General features: G+C 34.8%; 1 protein-coding gene across 6 annotated transcripts; it reads right to left on the reverse strand.

Annotated features, from left to right (window-relative positions):
* Positions 1 to 1,603: 1,603 nt before the first annotated feature.
* Positions 1,604 to 9,383, reverse strand: LOC102604876 (probable LRR receptor-like serine/threonine-protein kinase At3g47570). Of its 6 annotated transcripts, none has more exons than XR_001474454.1 (5): positions 7,149 to 9,383; positions 5,127 to 5,365; positions 4,889 to 5,044; positions 1,898 to 2,159; positions 1,604 to 1,805 (listed from the first exon to the last, which is right to left on the reverse strand). XR_001474454.1 is itself a non-coding variant. In XM_006355495.2 (3 exons), the coding sequence occupies exons 1-2, from the start codon at positions 7,971 to 7,973 to the stop codon at positions 7,172 to 7,174; spliced, it is 729 nt and encodes a 242-aa protein (XP_006355557.1). In that variant the 5' UTR covers positions 7,974 to 9,383; the 3' UTR covers positions 5,092 to 5,365; positions 7,149 to 7,171. The 6 variants fall into 6 exon arrangements, 1 of the variants encoding a protein (XP_006355557.1); XR_001474453.1 differs by having other exon boundaries at positions 1,898 to 4,814; XR_001474451.1 differs by having other exon boundaries at positions 2,891 to 5,044.
* Between the last annotated feature and the right edge of the window lie 1,962 nt (positions 9,384 to 11,345).

Raw genomic sequence — 11,345 nt, forward strand, 5'->3', positions numbered from 1 at the left:
TATTCATTGTGATGCATGCAATATTAAAAAACAAAACAAAATCAACCCATCACGCTCTCCCCTATATATATTATTTACTTTCTTAGTCCATTTTTAAATGTCCATTATATTAAAAATAGATGTTCAATTTGAAATACGAAAAAATAATTTATTATTTTATATATATTTTATTTTTATTATTAAATAATATTCATTTCTCATGCATTTTCCAAAATATTAGTATAATAAACTTATCATTTATTAATTACACTTTTTAAGGAATATGTATATCAAGTTAAATATGAACAAGTAAAAATGAACGAAAAGTAATAACTTTTGAAGGATTAAAAGAAGTCGTCTATAATAATTTATTTGTTTTACCATCGACAAGAGTCGACGTCGCAGACAAATAGAATTTATTTGATTCTTTTTGGATGGTATTGATATCGATATAATACAAAATCATTGGTCAAAGCCATGTGTTTGGGATTTTTCTTTATTTGAAATCAAGGAATATTTACTAAATATTTTATAAAAGGGGAAAGGAATCTTGATTTAAACACCACCAACTCTTTGCAAGTTGCAACCCATTAAAAGGTAGCCCTTTTTATAAAATTAAAAAAAAAAAATTGTACATATTTTTAAGTGCTCTTGCTGGTACATTAGAGTTGGAAAATGAAAAATTAATTGGCTAAACTCTTTCAAGAAAGAAACATGTAACAACTCAAATTACCAACACCACAACGATATGTATTATAATCACTGAGAACACAAATTACAACTACGAGCAAATAATATCAGTCGTAAAAGGAAATCGAAAAGACAACAAGGGAGGATGAAGACCAGAAATCACACAAATAGAAGAAGAAGATGAGAGGAACAAACTTTTTTTACAATACGCATGACCCTTTTAACAAACAATGGTGCCTTTTAATCCTTTGACTCTAGCTTAAGAAGGAGAGTATTAATGTAATTGGTAAAATTATTGTCATCAGGTTCGAGCTATTTGTAGACATTCATGGCTTAGGAAATGTAAAATGTAGAGACAATAATTTCCTCATTGAAAAATTGGTATTAAGATCAGCTACAAGAGTCGTAATTTTATATTTTGATGCATGACCCTTTATTATATAATAAGCTACTATTATTATATTCATTGTGATGCATATCAATGTGTCGTATTAAAAAAAAAAAATCAACTCATCGCATACTCTCCTATATTATTTACTTTCTCCATTCATGTTTACTTATTTATTATACTAAAAATAGATTATCAATTTGTAATATCAGTTATAATTTATTAGTAGTATTCATTTTCTTATGTACTTTTCAAAATATTGAATTTATTATAATAAATTTTTCATTTAATTAATTACTTTTAAAGTAAAAAATGAATAGAGTAGCAACTTGGATGGAATAAAAAAACCGCTTGTAATAATCTATTGTGTCAGCATCGACAAGAGTTGACGTCGATTATATGGAAATGCCAACACACGCAGACAAATAGAATTTATTTGATTCTTTTTGGATGGTATTGATATCGATATCATATAAAATCATAGGTCAAAGTCAAAACCATGTGTTTGGGATGTTTCCTTATTAGAAATGAAGGAATATTTAAATATTTTATAAAAGGAGAAAGGAATCTTGATATAGGCACATGGGTGGCAGCCTGTACAGTGTACCAGCAATAATTTAATTACCGTTAAATATGTATTTTTAACAGCCACGCTTTATAAATGCCACTCACTAGCTTATAGCAACATTGGATATAATCCAATTGGAAGACTTCACAGTAGCTGGTTGTCTTTTTCATTACAACTACCCTACAATAACAAATAGAATAATAGTATGTGAGTAAAAACTTCCCCGCGACTCGCGAGCAATGAGAACAATAACAGAATCATATGAAAGTCACCTGAAACAAAACATGTAAGGGATCCTAGTTGGTGGGACTTCAGAGAGTTTGTGCCTGGACAACCTTCATTCCTTGGTAACTTATTGATGACAAGGATCATTTAATTCACACTCATTTTTACCTCTTTTTCATACTTCATGCAGAGGTTCTTGAAATCATCATCCCAGCAATCTTCCAACAGAAAGGAACTTCAGCCGCATGCTCTTCCAGCAGATATGAAAATCTTAGTGATGTCTAGTTGAATTGCCGAGTATATGTAAGCCTTGTATGTGAAAGGAGAACAGAAATGCTTAGAACTAGCAGATCAGAATTTCTGTGACATTATATATGCGTACACACACATACACATATCAACCAAACCTTTCCGTGGTTCTTCCTTGAACCCAGAAATTCAAGTTTAGCAGCATGTCTCAAGATAGACAGCACAAAGCATGTATATGCAGCATACATGGTAAGAAAAAAATTAAAAAGAAGACTTTCACCTCTGCACTTTAGAATTCTAAACAGGCACAGAAACACTCAACATACTCACAATGTCATTCATTTGAACACACAGCAATTCCATTTAATGACATTGATTTGTCGAATACAAAGGAGATTCTAACTTGGCAATACAAAAAGGATCCTACCTTAGCTAGAGGTTCTTTATTTATTTATTTATTTTTGACAACTAGCTAGATAATCTAGTTTTCTTGATATCAAGCGCCAAAAATGTTAGAAGATCCTATTCAAGTACTCATTAGGAGATCAAAGGCTTACCCAGCTCCTTAAAATTAAGGTTGAAACTGAAGCAAGCATTAGATGACAGCAACTTGCTAGTAATAGTGTGCTACAAGTGCAAAACATAGAATAACAGAATAGGCGAATGCATTTGTTTGCACCTAAATATATACTCCTATACTCATCCTCCAAGATTATGACTTGCATTACCCCAGTGAGGAAAGTAACTGGAACCTCAAAACAGACAGATTCCAAGTTGAGATTTACCCAAACCTTTCAGATAAAGCAAGAGTTGTTGGCAGTTGACTTAATGTTGAAAGTAAAGAAATCTTCTTTTGCAATGAAAGGTAGTGGTAGTATTCTATGTTGAATCACCTGCATTATTTAGTCCATGAATCAAGAAAAACATTCATGCTATGATGAAAAAAAACAGATGAGAGGTAAAATCATTTTTTGCTGGAATCAGAAGAATTCATTTGGCAGTAGTAGTTCCGTTCTAAAAGGTTACTTTTTAGTGTGGTAAACTTTTCCTGAAGCCTTGAGAATTCTCCATTTGCAGAACCAATACTTTAGTGATAAAAGAAGTAACCATACCTTAAAGTGCCGATATCCAATACGACTTCCAGAAAAATGAGAAGTTATGCTAGAGAAGTGATTATAAAGTAGCCATAGTATTTACCAGCATATAGAAAGGAAAACATGCTCTCGTGTATAAATAACAATACGTAGTCCTTGCATGTAAAAGACTTACTCATCAGTCCTCTTACTATTCCCTTAACACCATGCTAAGACTACTAGAGGTGGTTACTCATAGATTTTGACCAGGTTTTAGCTTATTCATCATAATCTTCAAGTGTTTTTATTAAGACCATTTCTTTTAGCATTTACATTATAATCTTCAACTGTTTTTACTCATCAGTGTTTTTTGTAATTTTGCTATTTGACCATTAACATCTCTGTTGCTGCGGTATCCAGTTTCCTTAACTAGTTGTTTCAAGGCTCTGCCATTCAAAGTATATAAGTGCCACATGATTAACTTTTCAGATTCGGGTTGTTGCATCCCTGACTGAAAGGAACAGGTCCAGAAAAATTAGCATTACTCAAAAGAAGATAGGAAAAAATAGAAAAACGATACTCTGTTTAAAGATGTAACTGGAAAAATAAATCGGAGCATTCCTTAAGAGAGGAGATGATCTCCGAACAAAAATAATCTCATTTCTCAAGATACACAGAATACGATAATTAGTGATCAATACTTGCTGCTTCATGCAGTTAGCGATAACGAATAGAAATTAGAAGAGCAAAGGAATAAAAAAAAATTCTACTAGTTGCAGTCAAGTTCAAGTGATTGGTTTTGAACCCAAAAATAGGTCGACCCTGAAAAGCTGAGGATTTTTTACTTGTATTTTTAATTAAGGCTCTCCATTTCTCAAAATCTTTCAAATTTACTCCAAGAAATATGTTATAACATAAATTTGCTTATATTTTCACTTCAAAAAGATCTCATTCAAAGATCAATATGAGCAGGGGAGGATGAAGATCAAGAAAGAAACATGTACCAACTCAAATTACCAACACCACAATGATATGTATTATAATACTGAGAACACAAATTACAACTACAAGAAAATAATATCAGTCGTAAAAGGAAATCGAAAAGATAACAGGGGAGGATGAAGACCAGAAATCACACAAATAGAAGAAGAGGATGAGAGGAACAAACTTTCTTTATAATACGCATGACCCTTTTAACAAACAATGGTGCCTTTTAATCCTTTGACTCTAGCTTAAGAAGGAGAGTATTAACGTAATTGGTAAAGTTGTTGTCATTAGGCTCGAGCTGTTTCTAGTCATTCATGGCTTAGGAAATGTAAAATGTAGAGACAATAATTTCCTCATTGAATGTATTATTCCAAGACTAAGAGCTAAATATATTGTAGGTGTACAATTAATAAATCAATCTAAGAAACAAAATCCGAAACTCCCTAAATGGGAAGATCATAAGTAAAACTTATTAAACGTAATCAATCAAATGGTGAAACACATGAACTTTACTCGGCCTCTCTGTTGGATGAAAATTATCATAGAAAAGATAAATTCTTCCTACGCAAGCATGGAGTTTCTCCAGGAACACATTGTCCTTCAGGCATCGTTTCCAAAACTTTACAGCATGGACGATTCAACACATTAATGGGCTCTGAAATAAGACGAGCAAAAATAGCCAATCCAATCATGTTACAAGTCACAAAATGATGTTATTTGAGTACATACCGAGGAATGATGAAATGCTGTATATATTTATAAATGTGAAGTTCGCGTCTGGAAAATTGGTATTAAGATCAGCTACAAGATCCTAGTTGGTTTCTATCTGGGACTTCAAGATCTCAAATCAGAGAGTTTGTGGCTGGACAACCTCATTCCTTGGTCCTGTAACGACAAAAGTAACTTATTGAGATCAATGATGACAAGGATCATTTAATTCACACTAATTTTTACATCTTTTTCATACTTAATGCAGAGGTTCTTGAAATCATCACCCCAGCAGTCTTCCAACAGAAAGGATCTTCAGCCGCATGCTCTTCCAGCAGATACGAAAATTTTAGTGATGTCTAGTTGAATTACAAGATGACTTCCGCTGTCATTGCAAATTCCAGCTGAACCAGATGCATAATTTACACCTTCCAAGATCTGACTACCTTCTGCACTTGCAAAAAGGGGGAATGTAGTGATCAAATCCCAGGAGTTCTGCTGCAAACAAGGAGAAAAATCAAGTCAATCCAGAAAGCTAGGTCATTAGGTAAGTTTGCCCAAGATCGACTAGCTTTATATGGAGAGACAACATTCTCCTCATTCACAATGTGTGAGACAACAATGGTCACCTCACTGAACATCGATCTGGTGTCTGAACAATATAACATGTGACTCAAATGTACGATAACAAAGATATATATATATATCTGGCTCTGATGTATATACACCATGTTAAGAAAATAAACCTTAGATTTAACTCAACTCAAAAGCTCACTATGGAATGAGGAATGCATGTTCAAGATCATATAATTAATTAGGAAACCATCGTCCACTCCCCCAAGTATAAATGTGGAACACTTACCAACCGAATATACTCCACATTTGTTTCTCCTCAAATATTAAGTATCGATCGATCTAGTAAAGAAACACTAAATAGAGAAATCAATATATAGAAATGAGAATTAAGTTTCACATTAAGTATCAAAGCATGCTCCAAATATTCACCAGTATAACAGAAACATGCTGTGTGTTGAGTTTTTCCTTAATGATGTTTAGGGGATATTCTTCTTCTTATGTGAACTACTTGATATTCGAAAGAGAATCATCGTGTCATATTCAATATCAAAATGACTTTGTCAATGATTAAAAGAATAAAAGGCTTCTTCACAGTCACACTCTCAAAACTCTACTGAAGTTAAATTTTTCTTCTGTTTCCAGAATTGAACAACCCTGACATCACATATGCAGTGCAGTCAATAGAAAAGGCAATCAAAAACATGTCATGAGCAGCTATTTCATTTACGTATGCACTATGCAGTAGTCACTTTAAGTATTACTCTCGGGATTACACAATATAAAATTTCTTGCTATAGTGATATCAATTACTCCACTTGATCCGTGATTTTTTCCCTTATTTTAAAATGGTTTCTACATAAAAATTCTGATGTTATCATTTTTCCATTTTATTCTCAGACCGTATATATTTTTGTGTTAATCCACATTTTTCCAACATAAACACCTCTTGATAGGTAGGGGTCAACTGTCAAGTCAAATCTCACACACCAAAAAGGCTCTATACCTTGATGGCTCACTCGACAGTCGATTCTATGGCTAATGAGAGAGACGGGATGAAATGACCAAAAAGGGCCTACTTTTAATGTGTTGTAAAGATAAAAGGTAGGGCATTTTAGGAAATTAAAATATGTGGAGATTGCTATCCTACTAACTTCATGTACTAATCCTGGGAAAGTAGTAGGTTAGCAAGATACAAAAGGGATCGTTTGATTGGTGGAATAAGAATAATAATCTCAGGATATCTCATGAGATTTATTTTATTGTATGTTTGGTAATTAGTAGTATTATTTAGTTTCAATACTTTTTATCCCGCCATTTCAGTACAAATCATATAGAAGGTAGAATACAATAATCTCATGTATCTCATCTCACTGCGACGAAGTTCAAATAATCCCAAAATACATGATCAAATCGGGAGGGTGCTTAGGACTAATAGGTAATGGAATGGTTCTCGGGAGGGTGCTTAGAACTAATAGGTAAAGGAATGGTTCTCTTCATTGCTACACAAGAAATATAGAGTATACATGACATGAAATAGTACAAGATTAGTTAAAGAACAAGGAAAAGGAAAGATGATTTAGTGATTGTTATGCACAAAACTGGAGAAAAAGTTTAAATCATATAACAAATACGGAACATCAAGAAAAAGAAAAGTGTACACAATATATTAGTAGTCTGCACAATATTAGCAACTACTTGGAAGTACCTGATGTCATGTCATTATGTAGTTCAATAACAGGAAGAAAGCTTCTGTTTGATCTTTGCCAATGCTGCTACAACATCAGTCATGTTCATCCTTAGTAACACGTTGCTAGGCTTAAGATCACAGCGAATAACCGGAACTGAGTAACCATGATGGAGAAATTCCAAAGCAGATGCAACGTCGAACACGATATTCAATTTCTGCATTATAGTTAAACAGTAATCTCGAGAATACAGCAACTTGTTTAAGCTCTTGTTTGGCATGTACTCAAGTATCAATGCTTTAAAATCCAAGTTACAACAGCTGCTAATGATTTTGGTGAGATTTCTGTGACGAAGATTTCGAAAGATTTCACATTCTCTGTTAAAGGTTTGAAATGTGCCTTCCATCTGCACATTGAAAACTTTGACAGCTACAGTCATCCCATCTGTTAATGTCCCTTTGTAAACAGAACCATCCACTACCTAGCAAATTATTTACATCAAAGCCCTGAGTTGCTCTTTGAAGTTCATAGTAAGAAATTCATTGTGGTGATACCTCAGGTGACCACTCCTCTTCAGCATTGATTGTTTTACCTCGGCGTCTCATCAACACGAAAACTATTACTGAGGCAGTCCCTATCACAGAGATAACAGAAGACGCAACTATAATCCATATCAGTCTTCTTTTCTTGGACTTACGACTGATTCTTTGAATTAGAAGGACAAGCCGGGACATGCTTTTGAGGGTTACCACACAATCCTTCATTCGACATAAAAGATTGGTAAGAGAGATTAATATAAGGTCTTCCAAACGAAATTTCCCCGTGTAACCTGTTGAATGAGACATTAAAGAAGACTAGCTTCTTAAGTGCCTCTAATGACTTTGGAATCACACCAGACATATTGCTATACAAAAGATCCAATGTGTTTAACTCTATCAGTTCCCCAAATGTCTCAGGAATAGATCCTTGACAACTGTTATGAGCCAGAGATAGTTAAATCAATTTAGTCCTCCCAAGTGAAAGAACCACTTATTCTGTTTCTACCAAGTGAAAGCCTCTGAAGATTTTTCAAAGAAATTATCGTTGTCGGGACAGTTCCAGTAAAGTCATTACTATCCAGAACCAAAGTAGATAAATTTCTCAAATTTCCAAGTTAAAACTCCGTAGAAAAATGGTAAACACATACCTTGTAAGTTGTTTTCTGATAGATGTAATTCTTCCAGCAGCTGTAAGTTACCTAGTTCTCAAAGTTATTTTCCATAGGAGTTGGACGTTCCGAGCAATTAGATATAGTTCTTGGTATCCATCCACTTAACACATTGGAGTCAAGTCCAAGAGCTTGCAATCTGGGAACGTGATGACATAAATCAGAAGGGATATCACCAGTTAAACCAGCATTTCCAAGATCCAAATATTCTAGTGTTAAGATGCTCAATATGGAAAGCACGTTGGAGCCATTAAGTGATTCATCGAATCCAAAACTCAACCCTTTCAAACGCGGAAGAGTAGCTAGTCCTATTGGAATTTCTCCAGTGAAGTTGTTGTAACTAAGATCAACCTCTCCCAATCTTCGTAAATTCTGATGGAAGTTCACCATGGAAATTGTTGAGGCTTAGATCAATCGACACAAGAAAGGAAAGATCACCAAAAGCATGCTCCAAATATTCACCAGTATAACAGAAACATGCTGTGTGTTGACTTTTTTCATAATGATGTTTGGGGGATATTCTTCTTCTTATGTAGACTACTTCATATTTGAAAGAGAATCATCATGTCACATTCTATATCAAATGACTTTGTCAATGATTAAAAGAATAAAAGGCTTCTTCACAGTCACAACTCTCAAAACTCTACTGAAGTTGAAATTTTCGGATGTTTCCAGAATTGAACAACCATAACATGACATATGCAGTCAATATAAAAGGCAATCAAAAACATGTCATGAGCAGTTATAGCAAACATTATTGTACACAAGCAGAAGCCAAGTAAATGTTATAATTTTGAACAGATGTTAGGATAAAAGGACATTTTGAAAGAAAAAGAAGTGGATATGCTGACAAGAGAAAAACTCTACACAATGGGAATATGTACGCGCAAGCACACCTACAAGAAAGAGAGTGAGAGAGTATGTGAGACAGAGAACCACAACTATTACAGGTTTTATATGGTTCATATTTATGAAGGATCTGACTTCTGAAAGACAATTAACCCTCCTCCTTTTTCCGGGCTTGGGACCGGCTGCGAATTAGAAGAATCCAAACACAGGCGGAGTTAAAAACAATGTTTTTCTTTCTCTAGGTAGGATCAGCATGACGTGCCATCACTTTTGATCATGGACAAGTCACCTTACCACTAAGTCACACTAAGTCACCTTGAAGAGTTGAATTAAAGATTGAAGAATTTGAAACAAGCCTTCATATTTTGGTTTGCGAAGACGAACTGAATCAGTGATAGCTCCTTGAAAACTTTTCAGAATCTCAGATATTCCAAAGAAGGGCACTGGTTCAGACCTAATCAACTGAAATGTAGCTAGTTTTCTATCTTCGGAATGTGTGAGGGGAAAAAGAGGATCAAGTCCAATGAAAGAGCACCGCTCAAGTATAAAATATGACATGAATTAGGTATCACCTACCCCAGCTGCGATTGAAGAATGGATATTTTGAAAAAGTCTTTCAAAGACCTCCGTCGTCGACCTTCAGTAGAAGCAACCAAGTTGTTGGTAGTAGAAATATGGTCCTCAAGTAATTAGAGATACCAGTGAGAATCTAACTGGCTCACCCACTAGCACCTGGGAACTGCAATCTATGGGTGCAGAAAAATACATGGTGTATTTTCCTAGTTTAGCCCGTCAGCAATGCATGTAAGAAAGTTGCCTTATTCGTTTTTGGTTAGACCGTAGTCTCATGCAGATGGCTGTTTCAGCATGCATCCCTTTCGGACCAAAACAAGGACTCACCCTATTTCAGTCTAGTGAGGGTCCAAAAGACTAACTCACGTACACCCATTCTCAGCAATGGCGAGAGGAGCCTTCACCTGCCCTTGTTATTGCTTTCATTGTCCCTCGCCAATTTCTTGATCCATATTATCAACTAGATATCCATACAAGGCACCAAACTTCCAATCTAAAACAAAAGCCTTCTTCAGACTGTAGCGGGCATATAAAGCAGGGCAGATTCCACTTCACCCATGTCAACAAATATGACAATCGCAGCACTTAACCATCACATAGACTTGGGGTTCAAAAGGTGCAGTGTGTGTGCAATTAATCGCCAATAGATGACCAGCATATACAAAAAATGGAGCTCAGGCCTGAACACACTGCACTTGAATAGAATTTGTACTGAGATTTAAAAAATTAAAACAAAAGATGGCATTAGAAAAGAAAAGATTCATCTTTTTTTCAACGTTGGCTTTTAAAAAAAGACTTGCCACAGTATCTCCCATTAATTCAATCATTCAAGATAGACCTATGTGACTTATCTTCCAACCTAGACGAAAGCTTAAAACAAATTGTGTCATATCTCTCACATTATCATTCTAGCCACGGCACAATCACGCCAGCAAGCTGACTCTTAAGGTTTTAAGCCTAAGAAGTGGATCCTTCTAAACCCATACAAAAACAGCCTCGAGTATAATCAAACGTAGTCACATTATAGTCCATCACCACTAAACAAAAAATAAGTTGTGTCATCTCTCACATATATGATTCTAGCCACCACACAATTACACCATCAAGCCGACTCTACAAGTTTCAAGAAAACTAACAATCTCTCAATAGAATCCTAAGAGTACGTCATATCTCTCACATTATAATTCTAGCCACGGCACAATCACACTATCAAACTAACTCTTCAAGTTTCAAGCCTAAAAAGTAGATCCTTCTAAGACCATACAAAAACAGCCTCTAGTTTAATCAAACGTAGTCACATTACAGTCCATCACCACTACACACATGTCATCTCTAACATTTATGATTCTAGACACCACACGATTACACCATCAAGCGGACTCTACAAGTTTCAAGAAAACTATCAATCTCTCTCTAGAATCCTAAGAGTATGTCATATCTCTCACATTATCATTATAGCCACCGCGTAATCACCCTATCAAGCTGACTCTTCAAGTTTCAAGCCTAAGAAGTGGATCCTTCTAACCCCATACAAAAACAGGCTCTAGTTTGATCAAACATAGTCACATTACAGTCCATCACCACTAAA

The sequence above is a fragment of the Solanum tuberosum genome, unplaced genomic scaffold (genome assembly GCF_000226075.1).
Source record: "Solanum tuberosum cultivar DM 1-3 516 R44 unplaced genomic scaffold, SolTub_3.0 scf00204, whole genome shotgun sequence".
Lineage (NCBI taxonomy): Eukaryota > Viridiplantae > Streptophyta > Magnoliopsida > Solanales > Solanaceae > Solanum > Solanum tuberosum.